Source organism: Saccopteryx leptura, chromosome 3 (assembly GCF_036850995.1).
Source record: "Saccopteryx leptura isolate mSacLep1 chromosome 3, mSacLep1_pri_phased_curated, whole genome shotgun sequence".
Taxonomy (NCBI): domain Eukaryota; kingdom Metazoa; phylum Chordata; class Mammalia; order Chiroptera; family Emballonuridae; genus Saccopteryx; species Saccopteryx leptura.
This window is the reverse complement of record NC_089505.1, coordinates 122,050,503-122,070,044: the sequence shown is the minus strand read 5'-3', so window position 1 is coordinate 122,070,044 and position 19,542 is coordinate 122,050,503. Positions and strand designations below refer to the sequence as shown.

At 52.7% G+C, this 19,542-nt stretch overlaps 1 protein-coding gene across 3 annotated transcripts in view; it reads left to right on the top strand.

The window, feature by feature from the left end:
• The window catches only part of TRABD2B (TraB domain containing 2B), a 218,060-nt gene that overhangs the window by 180,837 nt on the left and 17,681 nt on the right, over positions 1–19,542 (top strand). For all 3 annotated transcript variants that reach the window (XR_010750255.1, XM_066376223.1, XM_066376222.1), the window contains exons 4-5: positions 3,703–3,877; positions 19,192–19,282. Coding sequence is in view for 2 of the 3 variants with exons in the window: in XM_066376223.1 (XP_066232320.1) it covers positions 3,703–3,877; positions 19,192–19,282 (266 nt within the window). In the remaining variant the exon portion in view is untranslated. The remainder of the gene's footprint in view (positions 1–3,702; positions 3,878–19,191; positions 19,283–19,542) is intronic.

Here is a 19,542-nt window from a genome sequence, read left to right as displayed (position 1 = left end):
TAGGGACCACTGCGTATGTCCAGGCCATGGTGTGGCCAGGCTGGAGGGAAGGGTGTACAGGACAGGGCCCTGCTAGACTCTGGGGGACACTAAAGCTGAGGAAGGGGGGAATGGCTGAGCTCAGGGGATGACAAGCTCAGATTTTCTTTGAGCCTGTGTCCAGAACCACTGGTTTGCATCTGGCACATGTCTCTGGCACTGAATATGTTGTTGTAGGGATTAAGCAAGATCAGTTTTGGACAGTGCCTAGCATAGTACATGGCACAAAAGAAGTCTTAACTGACCATCAGCTTTGTACAACTGGCCTTGGGGATGGAGCTGGCTTCATCACTCTTCCCCTGTAACGGCAGGAGGCTGCCTTAAAGAGTGGCTTTGGGCAAGGGACAGAGACGGAAATGACAAAGACATGGCCTTCAGAGCCATCAGAGCCATGCAGGCAGCGTTCTGCTCCTGTTCCCTCTCGAGGGTGCAGGCGGAGGCCTCCCCATCGGCTTCCTCACGAAGAGGGTGCATTTGTGGAAAGGTGACTCCCCATTCATTCCTTAGGGAGCTAAACAATTTTAACAAGGACAAGAACCATAAAGTTTAACATCAAAGCTACAAAGGAGTTGGGTTAGACACTCGGGTTCCTGGGCAGCCCAGTGACTGGCTGACATTCTCTACCGTTTCATGCTGATGGGCCTTTGCTCCATGCCAATCATGGGGCCTGAACTTGGGCCTGGCCGGTTATAGGAGCAAATTAATGATGCCATTCGACTTGTTGGCAGCCTTAAGTCTTATGTGACGAGTTTAAGTGTGGGACGCATGATAAGATTTTGATTTCAAGAGGACGCATCAAGTCCCCAGGGCCCTAGAGTGATGGGTCTGAGATGAGAAGACAGGCAGAGCTGGCATGAGGCTGTGGGTATGACTTCAAAGGCGTTTCCTGCCAGTCAGGACTGGTCTGGCAATGAACTTGTCAGTCTGTACGCATCACCGACTTCAATGGCCTCATCCCTTTTCATTACCGTCTTCATCCAACAGACACCCTCTGAGAACTTCTACTGGCCCAGCCCTGTATCGAGCTAGGGGACCACAGAGCACCCTCAAATTGAGTTTGCGGCCATGAATGGAACTCACAGCCCAGTGGGGAGTCAGATCTGCACATGAGAACACTGTGGGGTCTGTGCTCGGAGAGGGCGCCAGGGAGTTGGGGAGGCAGCGGAGGTACCCAACAAGGTGAACGTGTGTCTTGGCTTGTCAAGGACATTCCACGTTCATGGTTAGAGGAGACTGCCCCATGCCTAGTAATTATTTTGACTCAATTTCCTGTGAGCTTTCACTCTCAATAGTGTCTGAGTATGGACAGTAAACCTATTACCCCCATATTACCAATTTCTAAACTGATTCCCAAAGAGGCCAAGTCACTTGCTAGTGAAGGAGACCACCCAGTGGGTACGCAGGGAAAGAAGGTATCCAGCCCTGCTTGTCCTGGCTGTCGGACTGCAGGACCCGTATTCATGCCACCATAACTCTACTGCCTCTCGGCTCATTCATTCATTCATTCATTCATTCATCCACTCACTCGCTGGCTGAACAAATATTTATTTGTTGGTACAACATCATCTCACATTCTTTCCCATGTTCAAAGAACAGAGGGAAGCCTGTTGGGCCATGCTTCGAGAAATAACCCTTCTGAGTCCCAGCTTTCTGCGTTCCCCCTCCGCTCAGAAGCCTGCAGGGTTGCTTTTCTTAGAGCTGCCTCAAATCTAAGTGTGGCCTGTGTTGTCAGGGCTGCCGATCATCCCTTCCACAGTTGGGGGGGGAAAGGAACAACTCCATTTATTTATCCATTTGCCAAAAAAACCCCTGGGCACCAGCTTTGTGCCAGCCCCATTGGGCACTGGCATGGCTGCTGCATACAACTATACAAGTTGTGCAACGCACAAATTTAAGACCATCAGTCATTGTCCTGCTCAACCTAGAACAACAAGTCAGGCCTTTCTGGCAGAAAAACTCCTCCTCCCCCTTCACTCCGGGGAACGCACTGGTCCTTGGCCAGCAGATATCAGAGACAGATGTCCTGGCCTTCTCCAAGTCCCTCAGGGCTCAACCTCCATTGACGCCTTCATTTTCCTCAGAAAGAGTGTTGACAACTCGTCAGTGGCTCTAGAAGCCATATGGCTGGGCCCCATGACTCTTTTGGGGGCTAAAACCTGTAGGAAATTAGTCTCTTCATGCCAGACTCTCCATCTAGCTGGACCATTAGTCAGCTAGGCTTCATGTTCTGTGCTTTATGCCTGGGTTGGTGAAGACAAAGGAATGGAAGAGGGACACCAAGAGGAAGACATCTTGTGAGCAAGAGCTTGGAGGTTGCAGTGACATTGACAGGTATGGGAAAGAGAAGGTAGGTTCTCTTTCCTCAGTGGCCCATGGCTTCCTCCAAAGCCACACCAACAAGTCATAGGCCACAGAGCAGGACACCTGGACCCACCACCCAAGTTGGAAAGACAATATTTTGGAAATAGAAGAACACAGGAGGAGCTAATGTAGTGAGGAAGAACAGTGCAACTTCAGGTCAAAGTTCCAGGAACCTTTATTGGATATCTGTTCTTTTCCAGGCATTGATAAAGGCTCTGTCCCTGAACTCAAGTTGCTCTCTGCCTAGTTCAAGAACATGTTAGTGATGCTGAACCCCGGTCACATGGTATTGACAATGGGCCCAGAACTGAGAAATCTGGACAATTCCAGGCCAGGTTACTGAACAAGCCATCAATATAGGAGAAAACCATTGTCCATCTTGGAACTGAAGTTTCTAAGAAAGATGGAGGAATTAGGTTATATCCCAGGAAGTAGAGGACCTGGGGATGAAGAAATAGTGGTGGCAACTGATGGTGGCCAGCCAGGTCTCAGGCACTGGAAAAACCAAAGGTTAGGGCCCTTGCTCTCATCTTTGTTGGATGGAGTGGACTGAATACATACAGCTCATAACAGCACCCATTATCTCATGTAATCCCCCCAAATATTGTCAGCCCCATCTTACAAATGAGAAAGCTGAGGTTCAGAAAAGTTAAGTAACTTGGCCAAAGTCACACAGGGTCAGAACAGAGTCTGAAGCCCAGGTCAGCCTGAGCCTGTATCCCACGGCCATTTTGCTACACCAGGCAGCTCAGCTGACCATTCGCACCTGCTTGCTGAACAGAATCCGGTACGCACCAATGCCCGGCTACTGAAGTGAAAGCAGGGAAGCAGCTGAGCTCTGTTCCAGCTCCCAGGACCTGAGCATCTAGAAGCTGAGGTTCGACAAGGCAGAGACTCAGGAGTGAAGGATTTTGGAATCGATGAACCTGACCTGGGTGGTACAGTGAATAAAGCATCAACCTGGAACACTGAGGTTATCGGTTCAAAATCCCGGGCTTGCCTGGTCAAGGCACATATGGGAGTTGATGCTTCCTGCTCCTCCCCCTCTTCTCTCTTTCCTTCTCTTTCTGTCTCCCCCTTCACTCTCTAAAATAAATAAATAAATAAATAAATAAATAAATAAATAAATAAATAAATAAATATCTTAAAAGAAGGAATGGATGAAAAACATATACAAGACATATAGCCCAGTGTAGGGACATATGAAAGGTAAGTTGGTCGCCCACCTGGGCTGTAAGTTTTTATTTGTTGCCCACCTTGCTCCAGAAAGAACTGAAGGCAGACTCTGTCTTACCTTTACAGCTGCCCAACTTTATCAACACCACCCTCCCGCCGCATGAGCAAGTGACTGCCCAGGAAATTGACAGCTACTTCCGCCAGGAGCTCATCTACAAGAGGAATGAGCGGATGGGGAAGAGGGTCATGGCACTTCTTCAGGAGAATGAAGACAAGATCTGTTTCTTTGCCTTCGGAGCAGGTTTGGACCCGAGTGGGGAAGGGATTACTTGCAGAATTCTTAAGGTTGGGAGATTTGCTAAATTTTTTCCGAACCTCTTCTTCATAAAGGGAAAAGTTAAGGCCCCAAATGAGGCAGGAGAAGCTACAAAGTGCTCAGCAAGGCTGGGACCCAAAGGGGTTCTCTTGCTTCTAGTCAAGAGTTCTTTCATAATAGTCCCTATGGGCAAAGGGAGTAACCCCTGTCAAGGACAAATTCTGTGACCCCTTTGTGTCCCAGGAGGCTATAATGAGAGCCCAGAACGGAACCAGCTCCCACTACTCAGCCAAGCCTTGCCTCCTGCCCCTAGCAGAGCCAGTGCCGTGAGACCCAGTGACGGGAAGGTGGGCTCTGACACCCACAGTCCTGCCTGCAGATCTCAGCCCCAGCCCCGTCCAGGCTGCATGGCCTCGATGTCGTACCTTCTCAAAGGCTCGAGTCCCTCTGAGTTACAGCAATAACTTTGATGAATCTAAAATATCTACCTTGGAGAACAGTTGTAGAAATTATGACAACATTTAAATACCCTATCAGAGTAAGAACTCACAATGGCGGCTACCATTATCATGGTCATCATGACAGTTAATATAGGTTGTATTATCTCAGTGTAGACCATGAACTTGAGGCTTCTCCTGGGGGCTCTGCCTCTTCATGTGAAGGGAAGTCCAGATGTCCAGGTGCAGGGCTTGCTCAGCATCCCTCATTGTTCCTTCCCTTTCTCTCGCCCTCTTCTTCTCCAAAATTTTTTCTTTCTTTCTCTATGGCTGGCATTGCTAATGACAGCAACGTCCATGCTGAGACCAGGACATAGCATTTGCCTTCTTCATTAGTCAACTTTTGCTCCAGAGCCACAGCACAAACGTGTTACCGTAATTTGTGTAGACTGTTACCGCAATTTGTATAGACTGAATTTACCTCTTGTTTTCTGAGAATTAAGCAAGACGAACGTGCTCAGTTCAGGCCTGGTGGGCACTCACAGCCACTGCCCTCTCACCCCTCCCTTCCCTGGACCAGGCCCCACACATGGTCTGCCCCGTCAGGCTGAGTTAGATCAAGTTGAATAGTCAATCTAACCTGGCAGGGTCCTGATTTCGTTATGGGACACATCCATTGTTTGAGAAGTCTGCCTACCCCCGCCCCCGCTCCCTGCCATTCAACCCAATATACTTCAAGGGCAAGAAGCAGAGTTTCTCTGTCTGTGCCTGTCTTTCCTCTTCTGGAGCCCTCAGCGCAAGAGAGGCGCATGGGATGGCCTCAGAATCACAGGCCCTCTGGGGAAGCCTCTTTAAGGCCACACTTGAAGCTGAACAGTAAGAGCTCTGGGCTCATGGTGGAGCTGGGCTACAGCCTCTTGTGGCCTCTGGCAAGTCCCTTCCCCTCTCACAGCCTCGGTTTGCTCATCTGAACAGTAGCCATTACTTGGGCCATCGAAGATTCCAAGAGCTACTCAAACAGTTTTCAGAAAGGAAGGCACTCCTGCAGTGGGGCCTGCAGCAGTCAGCAAGAGAGGCACCTTGACTAACACATAGAGAGGGCAAGGCTACTCTCCTGCTGCAGAACACCTGCTGGGGACCTGGCCTGAGTCAGGACAGCTTTGGGGACTGCAGGGAAAGAAGTGCTCCCCAACACACCCTTTCACACCATCCGGCTGCCTCCCGGATCCTCCCGCCATGAGCATGCGGTTAGGGTGTCTGCTCTGGGATGGCCTCCAGCCGACCACAACGGGAGAGCCACTCTAATCTCAACCAGCTCCCAGGCTCCTAGTGACCGTGGCCATTGAAGGAGGCCAGTCAATGATCCAGCATTCTACATGCTCCACTTGAGTGGTAGGACCTTCTATCCTACCTGCCCAGGTCCCAGGACCAGAGTAGCCCAGGGGGGCTGGTGGTAGCTAACACCGGTTCTTTCCTATGCGCAAGGAACCAGGAGAGCCTAGAAGTTAAAATCACAATAGTACGTGTAGCCTTGGACACTGATTTCTTTTCCTGCAATCCAGGTTCATACGTGGGATACACATGTCCATTCAGGAGCCAGGCCAGCATGCAGGCACCGTGTCCAACTCCAGTTTCTTCCCCATCTCTGACATGCAGCTGGTTCCTCGTGGGTCCTGTTGGCTCTATGGCTCTAACGCACTTGGGAGGGACCATGCCAGCTAAGGCAGGAGAGAGAGAGGGCGCTCATGCTTCCACCTGCCTGCCCCCCACCCCCCGTGCCTATCCAGACCCTTCCCAACCACCCCTACTCCAGAATGCTGCCCTGAAAGCCCACAGCACACACTGGGATTTCCAGTGCTGATGGCAGACTGGCCCTACCTCTGTTCGGCTCCACAGCGGCGTTCGGGGCAAAGGATCAGAGCTTTGGAGTCAGGATGCTTGGGGGTAAAGTGTGGCTCTACTACTGTGAGCTAAATGAGCCTGGGAAAGCCATCCCACCTCCAAGGGCCTCAGCCTTTCCTCTATAAAATGGGGATAATATGCCTGCCTCATCAGGTAGTGCTAGAGATACTCATTTAGATCACAGGGTTAAAACTCTCCACCAGGATGGAGGGATCCTTATAATAAAACTCCTAAGTGTGCCAGCCACTGGTCCAGCCTCTTGGCTTACATCACCTCTGATCTTTACAGTAACATCACGAGATGGGGTTTTTTTTTGTTTTGTTTTGTTTTTGTATTTTTCTGAAGCTGGAAATGGGGAGAGACAGTCAGACAGACTCCCGCATGCGCCCGACCGGGATCCACCCGGCATGCCCACCAGGGGCGACGCTCTGCCCACCAGGGGGCAATGCTCTGCCCCTCCAGGGGGTCACTCTGCCGTGACCAGAGCCACTCTAGCGCCTGGGACAGAGGCCAAGGAGCCATCCTTAGCGCCCGGGCCATCTTTGCTCCAATGGAGCCTTGGCTGCGGGAGGGGAAGAGAGAGACAGAGAGGAAGGAGGGGGTGGTGGAGAAGCAAATGGGCGCTTCTCCTATGTGCCCTGGCAGGGAATCGAACCCGGGTCCCCCGCACTCCAGGCCAACGCTCTACCGCTGAGCCAACCGGCCAGGGCCGAGATGGGTTTTAATACACATATTTTTTCTAGATGGAAGCCAAGGCCTGGCGAGGGTGAATGGCCTCCACAAAACCACGCGGGCAGGCCTTTGAATCCCGGACTCTTGGGTACGGGTACGGGTACGGGCCACTTCTCCTGTGTGTGGCACCATTGCTGTGTAATTCTGGAAATGTTAATGATTCCGTGGGGAGGCTGTCTTTTCAGCTGGACCATCTCACAAAAGAACACTTAGCTAGCGTCTTGATGTTTCCGCAGCGAGGTGCCGTGTGGCCTTGTCTAAAGGCCAGCGGAAGAGCCTCTGCAGCGGGTTCAGGGACGGTTGGGGTGCAGATGTGTGAAAACTCTGAGCAGGCCTGGGGAACGTCGGGGTCTTGGACGGAAGCACTGCCTCTCCTGGAGGTGGCTGTGACCAGTGTGCAAAACAAGATTCCAGAAGGAACCAGGCCACTGCCAGGAGGAGCGAGCCAGCCCGGGGGGAGGGGAGGTCTGATTCCCGACGGCCAGGATAGTGCAGATGGACAAGCTGACCTTGAAGGGCCCCCAGAGATTTTATGTGGGTTTTTGAATTTCCTCTGGTCTACAAATAAATGAGAAAAATAACTACAAGGTGAGGAATTTTTATTAGCTAATTTTATGTACTTTGCTGGCTTATCTTTTAGTCTGAAATTATCTTTTTTTTTTCTACTGTGTTTGAAGTTAAGTATCCTTTTTTAAAAAAATAATGATGATATAAGACAAATGGGGCTTTTAAAACCCTTACTTGGTAAAATAAAAAATTAGTAACTGGACTATTTCCACCCACTTTTTCTAAAGATAGGAGAGACTTGAGCATGCTTAACGCATGATGTAGATACTAGAGGAGGGTGATAGGAAAGGGAGAATGGGAAAGAAAGTCTAACCCAGGGTTTGAGAAGGCAGGGAGGGGAGTGTCCAGAGCTCAGGAAGAGGATTTAGCCTTGGGTACAGGAGGACACCTTCACACCTGTAGTAAAAGGGAAGGAGGGAGGAGGCCAGCAGGCAGGCAGTTTGGTGGTGGGAAGTCAAGAGAGTTCTCAACTGATGGCTTCTAATAAAAGCTCCACTCTGTAAAATAAAATGGAGGTCACTGGCAGAGAAAGAAGAGAAAGGTGGGAGGGCTCTTAGTTTGAAGAGAAGAGAACATTTGAGGTAATTTTGAGAGAGATTGGCCACAAGAACTGACATGGAGAGGAAGTTAAATAGATTTCATATCATGAGCCAACTACGATTGATTGGTAGTGGCTTCCTGGAGTGGGCTGGTATAAAGGGTGATAATGCCACAGGAGAGCTCAGCAAAGAGGTCCTGATTGATTAGTGATGTCTGCTGTGGATCAGGATTAGGGCACATGTTTGCCATGTATCTGCTGTGTCTTCTAGAAACACAAACAATGCTAACTGGCAGTGAGGGCCCTTGAACACACGTTAATCTCAAGGCACAGATTGAAAGATTTCCTACAGCAACAATGAACAACTAGGGTGCAAATGTGGGTGTTGCCCTCCAGGAGTTTCCTGATTCTATCCTAGTGACCCTTGCTCAGTGAGCATCCCGCTGTGTGGAACTACACCAAGGCAGACACAAACCTCCTCAAAATCGTCAACACATAGGAATGTTCTATAAAGATATACTGGACCAAATCACCCAAGTTTTTCTATTATTTCTATTATTCTATTCAGTCACATGGCATCTTCTGGACCCCAGGCTTCAGGGAGGTCTCAGTCCCAGGCACCAGAAGAAAATGAAAATTTTGTCCCTAGCTCCAGGGAACTGGGGCTTTTTCAGGGTATGTTTACTTGTTCAACCACCCTGCAGCCTGGAATAGAATGAGCAATGTAGGAACTGGCAGAGCTGGGTTGGAAACATAGCCAGACTTAAGGGAGACCTCTAGGGCCCATTCATTTCAAAATCTGAGAGCCAGAAGTCATCACAATCACAGGTTATCACACATTCTATAACCCTTGTGTGCTATAATCTGAAAAGAATTCTAACTTCTGACATTGCAAAGTCCTTTGACCCTAACATCCTATTTTAGGGCTGTGTGGTTCTAATATCTCAACAGCTATCATCATAGCATTCTAACATTTTGGCATTCTAATAGTTTGCCTCAATCCCTCTTGGATTTCTTGGGAAGAGTGCGGAGCTAAGAACTTTCCAGGACCTGGAACTTCCTCTGTGTCTGGCTACTGCCACCTGCCTCCACCAGAAGCAGGGGTCCAGGCAGGAAGCAGGATTTCAAGGGTTAAAAGGCAGGCTGTGTAAGCATGAGAGACAGAGGGCTGTAGCTGTTCCCCTGAGCATGCGCACAGTCAGCACACCCAGCCTCCAGGCCAGTGCCAGCCTCTGTCTTACCCCAGCTGCAGTGGAGTGCAGCAGACCCACAATCAGAGACAGGCTTGTGGGCCTGGGACACAGAGGCCTCTTGATAGTGAAGTGTTAGGTTTAAGAGACGGGAAAGATCGAGGCCACCATACCAAACACCTTTAACATCTTTTTTTTTTTTTTAAGTTTAAGCTAACAACCACGTTATTTGTTCATGAATCTGTAACTGGGTCAGGGCTCAAAGGGGTGCTTCTGGCATCACCTGGGACATGTGACCGGACTGGAAGATCCATTTCCAGGAGCACATCTTTTTTATTAATAACAGCAGCCAGTTGCTCTCTGAGAATGGACACCATCTTGCTTAATACCCAGACCCATCAGCACATGTGACCTCTAGGTCCTCAAGTCCCCTTGGAGGAAGACAGGATGGTATTTATTATCCCATTTGGCAGATGGGTAAAATAAAGTGCAGATGGGAAAGAGAATATCTTTGAGTTGGAGAGGAATGATGGTCAGGACTGACTAGGTGGCTCCCCCTGATGGCCAGTCTTCCTAAAAAACTCATCCAGCTGCTGTTTGGGCCCTCCATTTTGCTGAGAATGCCCTTCCTGTCCTTGGCTGGGTCACCATGACCTCCTCTCTGGCTGCCACAGCCCCACAGGATTGCCTTACCACAGCCTGGCTCATGCTGAGCACGTTTTCCATTTATCAATTTAGGCTGTCCACTCCCTAAGTACTGAGGAGGCTGTATGAATGAATGAGTGAATGAATGAATGAACAAACAAATGAATGAGTGAATGAATGACAGAACCTATCCACACTGAGGCCTATGAGTAGAAGTGCCACCTGCCCTATGTTACCCAGTAAAAGCTGGACTAGAACCCACATCTGTTGCCTCCACGGTGTTAAGCCCAGGGGTTCAGCAATTTCATACCTGCTCTTTGGAAGGTGAAACTAGGTTGACAAGTGAAAATCCTTTAAAACCAACTATAAATAGAGTCCCAGGTACTGTTGTTGGTCCAGTCATGCAGTCAGAGGCTGGCGGAGGAGGGTATTTAGTGCTGAGCAAGGGGAGAAGGTTGGGAAGGGAAGGCAGCAGGACGGTTAGGAGGGAATCAGAGAGAAGGGAAAGAAAGGGCAAGGTGAGGGCACAGTCAAGGACATGAGGGTGGGCAGCAGAAGCAGGCTGGTGTTGTGGACACTTGTTGCTTTCTGTGACCTTCCATATTGCCTTTTCAGAAACTTTCCTCTCTCAGCTGCATAGACAGGGGTGTAGACAGAGCCAACGTCCCTCTAGCCCCAGCAATTCTATGTGTACCTGGCAAGAGTTTGAGTGATGGCACTGAATGGAGGCAGAGAGAATGAGAGAAGGCTTCCTGGAGGAGGTGAGGCCAGTTGAAATTTCCAGTGCAGGTCCAGCTGCTTCTGATTTCTCACATCATCCCGTAGTCAGTCCTCAGGGCAAGACTCACACCCACTTCCCTGCCCTGCCTTGTACTCCACTCGGTGGCCTCAGGACCAGAAGGAAGCCCCTCAGAGCTCATGACTGGGCACAGAAGAGTGGCCATGGCCCCTGTAGAGCTTTTTCAACCTAAGAAACAAGAAGCCCAACAAACAGGCAGCACACGCCCAGCTGCTCTCTCCCCTCCCGGGCAAACGCCCACGGCAGCCACACTCCCCATGCCGCAGCACAAGGCCGCAGTGTCCGGAAGTGTTTCAGAATTTCCGACCGTGCTTCAAAGGACCCTGCTACCCCACCATGTACACATCTGGCAGCTGGCAGGCCTGCTCTGGGCTGCAATCCTTGGCCAGTGTCCCTGTTCCTGTTTCAGCGCCTCCAGCCAGCCAGAGGAGCATCCCATCCGCTAGTCTGTCCCTAACGGGAGCCAACCCTGCCCTCTGGAGCAGGGAAGAGTCCAGCAGAATGGAGGGCCCTTAACCCAGGCCGGAGCACCAAGGCTGCTCCGTCAGTGAGCAAGGACTTGTGGTGTGTCAGCTATGGCTCCAGTGCTCCATCTGGCCAGTGTGGGGAAGGCAGGAGGAGAAAGTGTCCTCGACTTAGAGCCTGGGCTTCAGCACTGGGCTGCCTGGGTTGGAAATCCAGCACTTATAGGAAGTAACCTGGATGGTCCAGCTTTTATCGGCTGCAGATTTCTGCTCTGCAAAATGAACCTGAGAGCTATGGGCTGGCATTGTACAGCTCAGGGCCTGGTTATAGCGCCACCACTCAGTAAATGTGAGCCCTTGAGTTGTTGTTATTGTTTCAGGGTCCTGGCCCCTCAGAGCCCATGTTCCTCCAAGAACAAGACCCACACTGGAGAAAGTAGGCCATCCCAGGGAGGAGCAGGAGTGCTCTGTGATCTCTGAGGACTCATCTGGGACACTTGCAGGGAAACCTCAAGAGCCGGGTCTCGGTTCCAAGTGACAGTGAGACTCAGGAGCGGGTAGGCCCCATTCCTGTCTACATGGTTGGTCAACAGGGAGCTCCCCTGGAGACCTGGGTGCTGTAATTCTAGAAAAGAAGCTTCTGGATGTTATAGAGTATTACCATGGCCATAGTGAGCCCTGGGCTGGGCACTGCCCCCTGCAGGTCACAAAACCCATCACAAGCTCTGTCTCTTTGCTGACCTTGAACCACATTGCACAGTCATGCCTGGGTCTAGCAACATCTTAGACACCATGCCTGACCCATGTTGGGGTTTGCAGGACCTGGCATATGCCTGACGTGGGAGAGGTCCAGTGAAGGCTTGTGGAGAAGGGAGAAAGCACTGTTGGCTCCAGGCCTTGGGGGAGCAGGTTGGTCAAATCCCCAGGGTTTATGTCCTAATCTCAAAACCAAATACTGATTGCGGGAGGATCTGGTCCAAAAGAAATGAAAGGCTCAAACCCTGGGGGTTTTCACCAAGCGTGTTGGCTTGAAGGGTGGGCTCAAGGTGGAGGGCATACTTTTTAGAGGAAGTACACAGTTAGGAGAGGTCCTGAAAGGAACCCCCGAGCTGGGCAACTGTCAAGCAGGTGTCAGAGGCCCAGAAGCAGCTCCAGCCCGAGAGGGAGCCTGCCCTCTGCCCAGGAGCCCTGGCTTGAGCAGCTGCCTGCAAGAAATACCCTTTAAGTGGACACACTCTGCGTGTGCGTGGGCTTAGGCTAACCCGGCTCCGCCCTTTCTGCCTCCATGACAGTGGGCCAGTTCTGCTGGCCTCAGCGGAACTGTTGTTAGATCAAGTGAGAAAATGATTCAAAGTTGTTTGGTACAGTGTAAAGTGCTGGGAAAATGGTAGGTGGGGTTGTTTTTCTCAGTATTTGTATCCATCTTTGCCTCAGGGCTCTTTAGTTTCTGACGCCCTGAGTTCTAGCAGCCTCCAGAGAGGAGCAGACAGTAAAGTGGGCAGAATGGGGCTCCACCCAGCAAGGCCCAGCTCCCTGCGGCGTGTCCGAAGCCTCTCTGCACAGACCTGACAAGCACTCGCTGACCCCCTGTTTGCACACCTCCAGAGAGGGGGCACCCACTCCCCTACAGGGCTGCATAGTGGCCTGGGAGAGTGTTCTTTGGGTCCAGCCAAAAACCGCCCCCTTTACTTAACCTTATCCTGCCTCATTCAGAATGCCACCACTCAGACCTCCTGCCCCAACCCTTCACCCAGAACCACTGTGGGTGGCCAACACACGCCACACTCTTTTTCCCTTTTGTGCCCGTGTACGTGCAACACCCTTGGTCAAGAAGGCCTTTCTTTCTTCCCTTCCTCCGACTCACCTGGGGCCCCTCCTCGCTGACCCCTAGTCTGGGCCCCACCCCTTCCCCTTCAGCTGTGCAGCTCCTGTAGTCCCTCCCTTGCTGCACGGCTCATGCTGCCTGTCTCCTCGCCATCCTGTGATCTCTTGGGAGGTGGGGACATGCGTCTCAGGTCCTGGCATAAGACTGGGTCCAGGAGGCGTCCTCTCGGCCCAGGCCCCCAGCCCGCCCTGGGCTGGCCCACAGAAAAGGAGCAAAGAGGCTCAGCTGACTGAGAAGCCCCGTCGGAACCCCCAACTGCCAGTCCTTCCCCTGGTCCCTCCGTCCAGCCCTCCTGCCACACTTCCCCACGAAAACAAACACCGCTGTCGCTTGATATCCGGCTGCTGCTCCTGGCAGCTAGATTAGCATTTGAAAGTTTTCCCTTGCATTAATTTCAGACGGAACATAAATATGGGCTTGGGATCCCTCTTCCAGGAGGAGAAAACTGGAAACCCAGCGGACTCACGGGAGAGAAAACATGTGTGCTGGCCGAGGGGAGCCCGTGTTACTTTGGAGCTTTTGTGGGAACATCTGGTCCTCCCCCTCCTCCCCTCTGCCTGGCCCCCCAACACTGTCTTGAAATTACCCTGTTAATTGGCGGTTGTTCTTGCTGAGTACTCACACACTTTCCCTCCGATCTGGTGAACCTTGGAAGGTACACATGTTTCTGACAATTTCCTGCCCCCAAAACATGAACTCAGGATCTCCTGCAGCCGCCAGGACTGCAGAGTGGGTGTGCAAGGACGTGCAGTGAGTGAGGACATCTCTTCGCCTTTTACCAGCTGTGTGACCTGGGCGAGTCCTCTCCCTCACTGAGCTCCATTTCCCTCATAAACTGGGGGACGTCGAAAGCTGCTGTGAGGATGAAGTGCAACAATGTTAGGGAAGCATGTGTACCTGGGAGGCTCCCTAAGTAGGAGTGTATGTTCAGGTCATCAGGTGATGAAATCATAGAAGTGGGAGGACCTCTGGGGAAACTGAGGCACAGAGCAGGCAAGGAAACTGCCCAGGGTCACACAGCCAGGTGGGTATGAGGCAGAATTTCTGTCTTAACCCCAGCATAGAACTCTCCTTCTGTCCCACCCTGCCTTTCCGTGTCAGAGGGTAAATTGGGGCTGTCCGGCTGTGCCCAGCCTGTCTGTGCTCTGTTCATTGAGCCATGTGCCTTGCATGACACAGGTCTGTGTAGGTCCGGAGAACAGGAGCCTTTTCTCTGCACTAAAACATGGTGGCGCTGTGCTCACTCAGAGCAGGACACCTTCCCTGTCTGTATCTGAATGCCGTCTGGAAGTGGCACTCTGGCTTGCAGAGTCAAATGAGATGACACCATACCAGCCCCACCATTCTCAAGACATAGAATCTTCCCCCAGGCCCTTGTTCTTTGCATCTCCCTCTGAACCCACCACACCCTGGGAGTCTGGCTGCCTGGGTCCCTCTTCTAGGAAGCCATCCCTGATGTTCTCAGTGGGTTAGTCTATCCTCCACCCTTGTTTCCATTTTGGGGTCCTCTTTCTCCTCTCTCTTTTAACCTCTTTCTCTTTTCCTCTCTGTCTCTTTGTATCTCGTTGCACCATCCTTGTCTCTCTCTCTCTCTCTCTCTTTTTATTTTAGAGAGAAAGAGAGAGAGAAACATTGATTTGTTGTTCCATTTATTTATACATTTATTAGTTGATTCTTGTATGTGCCCTGATCAGGACTCGAACCTGCAACCTTGGCATGTCAGGATGATGCTTTAAGCAACTAAGCTACCTGGTCAGGGCCTCATCTTTGTCTCTTTCAGTCTCTTTCTCTCTTTGTCTAGATGTGTCTTTCTTTCCTTCTCTCCTTACCATTGTCTCTGTGTCTCTGTATGTTTCTAGTGCCTGACTCTGGGCCCCCTTCTTCTCCTCTCCACTGTTTCCTCGTGGCCTGGAACTCCGTGTCTTCCTGTTAGTACCCGCCTTCTCCCTGCTCCCTGTGAGTCTCTACCACTCTGTCTGCGACTCTGAGTGCCCCATCCCCCACTGTCCTCCCTCTCTTTCCTCTTTTCCTCATCCACGTGGCCTCAGCAGATGAAATGGAACGTGCCTTTTTTCAGAGAGCTGGCCAGAGCACAGCTGTCAGTGCTGGAAGGAGCTGCTGAGCGGTGGCCAGGAGACCCCGGGAGCCTGGGCAATCCACGCAGGCTCAACCCCAGCACCGGGGCCCCTTTGGAAACTTTCCACACCTTCCCGCAGGTTCCAGGATGGGTGTGGTGCCGGTTTCAGGATTCCTGATCTTGGAGGGAAGCCTAGGCCCTGTCCGCCAGCCCCCGGGGACAGTGTGCACTGGGCCCTGACTCAGAGGCGGGTCCAAGAGCCAAGCTCTTGGGATTGGTGGAATCTGCGTGAGCAACAACACCAAAGGGCCGGCCAGGGCTACGAGGGGAGGGGATCATGAGCTCAGGGCTCCTGGGGATTGGATGAGATCATAGAAAGGATATGAAGTAGCAAGTTTTGTCATTCATTCATTCAACAATCATGGAGCCACCACTATAGGCCAGGGTTGGGCTCAGCCCTGGGTCAAAGATGAATCAGACATGTCCGCTGTATTTGAAAAGCTTACAGTGTCCCATCAAGCAGCTTGTTGGGAACATGCTCTGACAGAGGCAGCTCCAGGGTGTGGGAGGATCATCCTAGCTGCAGCGAGGAGGGTGACCTGGAGGAGACAAAGGAAGATGGTGTTGGCAGTGATTTCAGCAGAAGGTGATGGTAACCCGGGCTGGAGTCAAGCATGGTTAGGAAGTAAAACCAGGGGCATCCTGATGCCTGAATGGATGAGAATGATGAGGGGAAATAGAAGAGTCAAGACAGGGTTCATCTGACTTGGAGAGCTCAGCTGAGAGACATCCTAGGAGGAGAGGCTCCATTGGATTTTGTAGGCTCTGGGGGACGTTAGATGCAGATGTCCAATAGGCCGTTGGTCAGACAGGTCTGAGCTAGGGCTGCAGTTCCAGAGTGGTCAGTGCTGTATGCTAATTGGAACCATATGGAGGATGATTTGTCCACAGACTGAGTAGAGTGAGAAAAAAATGAGGACCATGGACAGGTTCTCAGGGGTCCTCACATTTCTTGGGAGCAAGAGAAAGAGGATCTCACCAAGAGGACAGACAGAGCAGTGAGAGGAGGGTGGACTGGGACAGAGCAGTGTTGTGTGGCCCCTTGAAACCAAGCCCCCACGTGGGTGAGGTGCTGGGCTTGAGGGCGATGGGAACACGGACTCAGGAGTGAGCAGATTGCCTGGTACAGTCCCGGGGCACGACCTGACGGGAAGGCCGCCTCCTGGAGTCGGCCAGGGAGCAGCAGGAGGGCCCCGTTCTCCCTGTCCTGTAAGGAGGGAGGTGAGGGTGAGTGTGGCTTAGAGAAAAAAGTCTTTTCTGATTGCTGTTAGAATTCATGGGATAACAATTGCTTCCAACTTCTCACAGTGTCTCGGGTATTCTCTTCAGGGTCTTAAGCAGCACAGTAAGAGCCCGAAATTGCTCAGGTGGAGGGTGTGGACGGGATGCTAACCAGACCCTGAAACATTGCCGGGAAATGCTCAGAATCTGGTGGCGTCCTGTAAGGCCTGGCTCCTCCAAGTGCCCCCTCTGCCAGCCCCAGGAAGGCTGCTGCAGCACTCACAGGCCTTCAGAAAATACTCACTGCTGCTCCTGTGCAGCCTGAGGCGGGCTCTTTTCCCTGGCGGCTCCTGGAATCCTCTAGGCGGACCACTGTTGGGCCTAGAAGCCCTCATCTTTAAATGGGTCTCCATGGAGGCAGGGAAGGAATTGGCTTTGCTGCCAGGAGTGGATTCCAAGAGCTGCTGGCAAGGAGCTCCTGCAGCCTGTGCCCCGGAGGCTGCCACACCCGGTCCCTCTTCCAGCCCAGTCACGCTCGGGGACAAGCAAGAGTGGGGATGCCTGTGGATTCAGCCAGGGGCCGGCTTAGCCCTCAGTCAGGAGTGCATGCTGGGCTCTTGCAAACAACATTAATTCCTCTTGCTTCATTAGGGCTTTGCAGCTGCCCAAACTGTGGGCCAAAGGGAGGCACGCCTGTGACACACAGGAAAGCAGGCTGGGGGCAGAGAAGCCACTTGCTCAGGATTACATAGCAGAGACTCACAGCCTTGGCGAGAACCTGGGTCTGCTGTCCTCAGCAGCACTGGGTGAGGGCCAGAGCCTGGGAGCACCTGTCATACCTGCGCTGTCCGTGTGTCTGCTGCAGCTGGTTGCCCAGAAGTGCCTCACTTATCTCCAAGCCTGTACACATGCTGTTCCCCCTACCTGCAGCACCCTCCTTTGGTACCTCTCTGTCTCATCCTTGCCAAGCTCTTGTCCCATCCTTCAGCTAGCAACACCTCCTCCAGGAAGTCTGCCCTAATTCCATGTTGGATTACGTACCTCCTGTGCTCTTCCTTTAGCTTAGTATTAGTGCCTAGATCAAAAGAGCCTGATTCTTGAGACTGTGGGTGCCTGAAACAGTCCCCCACCTGTGCCCACTGTCCAGCACTAGATATGCTCTCACTCCTTGCTTGTCAGATGGACAGATGGAGAAAGGGAGGGAGAGAGGGAAAGAAGGTAAAGAGGGAGAACACACTTTGATAAAGGTCTCTGGAGTCAAACAAAGCCTTCCCACAGAACCTGAGAGCTCAGGGAGCCCGTAGGTATTATTATGCAGCCCACTGTGTTGTACGCAGACAGAAACAGGGCATTCTGGAGCCATGGGTTTGCCCACGGTCTCAGAGTGAGTACGGGAGGGAGGGGTCCAGGACTAGATCCCATCTCCCGTTCCCAGGCCAGAGGTGGATCTCAGGAACGGTGGCAGGCTGGTGAGAGAGACTGCTGGGTGGGGGACTTGCTGGGAAGTGGAGAAGCTAGGCAGGAGGTGGGGGTAGGGCTGGCCAGTAAAGGGCTGCAGGCTTCACCCCTGCTCCAGCCGCCACGCTGCCCCAGCCCGGCTTCCTCTGTGCCGGGGCTTCTCCGTTCCCTTACAGCCTGTCCACTCTCTGTGCTCAGAACCTCCCTGGGGCTGTCAACATGCTGACCTTCCGGCTTCCACCTGTCACCACCCATCACAGGCAATCAGAGTAGCAGTACAGGGATTTCCCCCAGGTTCCCGGATGAATGGTGAGCAGGAGGAGCTGCCCATGGGGGTGAGCCGTAGGGTAGGCACGTCTTCATGTCGGAGGGTGCCAGCGGCCACTGCCTCTCTGCCCCGCTGACCAGGTGGGGAGGCTGAGGACCAGGGAGCAGCAGAGGCTCCACAGGTTGCTGACTCCCCGTAGCTACTGACTCCCCATAGCTACTGTCTCCGCAGTTGCTTGGCCTCCCGAGGATTCTTTCTAACCTCGCTAACTGGGAACCTTCACCATGTTCTCTGACCTTGGGCCGGCACCCTGCCGAAGGAGGTTGACTCCTGCTCTCATCTGCGACTGTGGGTTATACGAGTTAGAGTTACATTCTCAGTGTCTAGCACAAGGCTGACCACAGAGCCAGTGCGTCATAAATGTACCCCCCACCGAAAGAGTGCTGAAGGCTGTCTCTACGTGGACAGCCCAGGCCTGGGTCACCTGCAGGGAATGAGGCACAGTGGGGCCTCTCTACGTGGACAGCCCAGGCCTGGGTCACCTGCAGGGAATGAGGCACAGTGGGGCCTCTCTACGTGGACAGCCCAGGCCTGGGTCACCTGCAGGGAATGAGGCACAGTGGGGCCTCTCTACGTGGACAGCCCAGGCCTGGGTCACCTGCAGGGAATGAGGCACAGTGGGGCCTCTCTACGTGGACAGCCCAGGCCTGGGTCACCTGCAGGGAATGAGGCACAGTGGGGCCACGGGAAACCTGGCAGCCTTCACTACGTGCCAGCCACTGCCCCTGTGGTCCTCGCAGCCACTGTGGAGGTGGCTGTGACAATCGTTCCTCCCTTACAGAGCGGGAGCTGAGGCCTAGGAAGGTACACTCAGTGAGCAGCAGAGCCAGGGTTTGGAGCCCGGCAGGGTGGCCGCAGAACGTTCTCCCGACATGCCGTACTGCCTCGCAGGGAGCCTGGGGCCTCAGTTTTGGTGTCGGTCACTGGCCTAAGGCTGTCCCCCAGTTGCTGGTGTCTTGGCATCTGGCTGAGCCCACTTTGTGTCTTGTGTTCCAGGTCACTTTCTGGGGAACAATACAGTCATTGACGTTCTGCGGCAGGCAGGGCTGGAGGTGGAACACACGCCCGCAGGGCAGACCATCCACAGGTAAGAAGCCGAGATGTCTGCGGGCGTGGGACTTGCTGGCTGCTACCGCCCATCCGTGGGCCATGCCTGACCACGGGCTTCGTGTCTGGCTACACCCTGCCTTCCCGCTCAGGCCTTGGGTGAGCGTTGTCGAGAAGCCTCTGGTGAAATGGGACCTTGCAGGGGCTGGCTTTGCCCACGCACCCGGAGTGGAAAAGCTGGGCTCGAGGTGGGAGACTGGGAAGGAGGCTGGAGCACAGCCTCGGCAGGAGGGGAGGTGG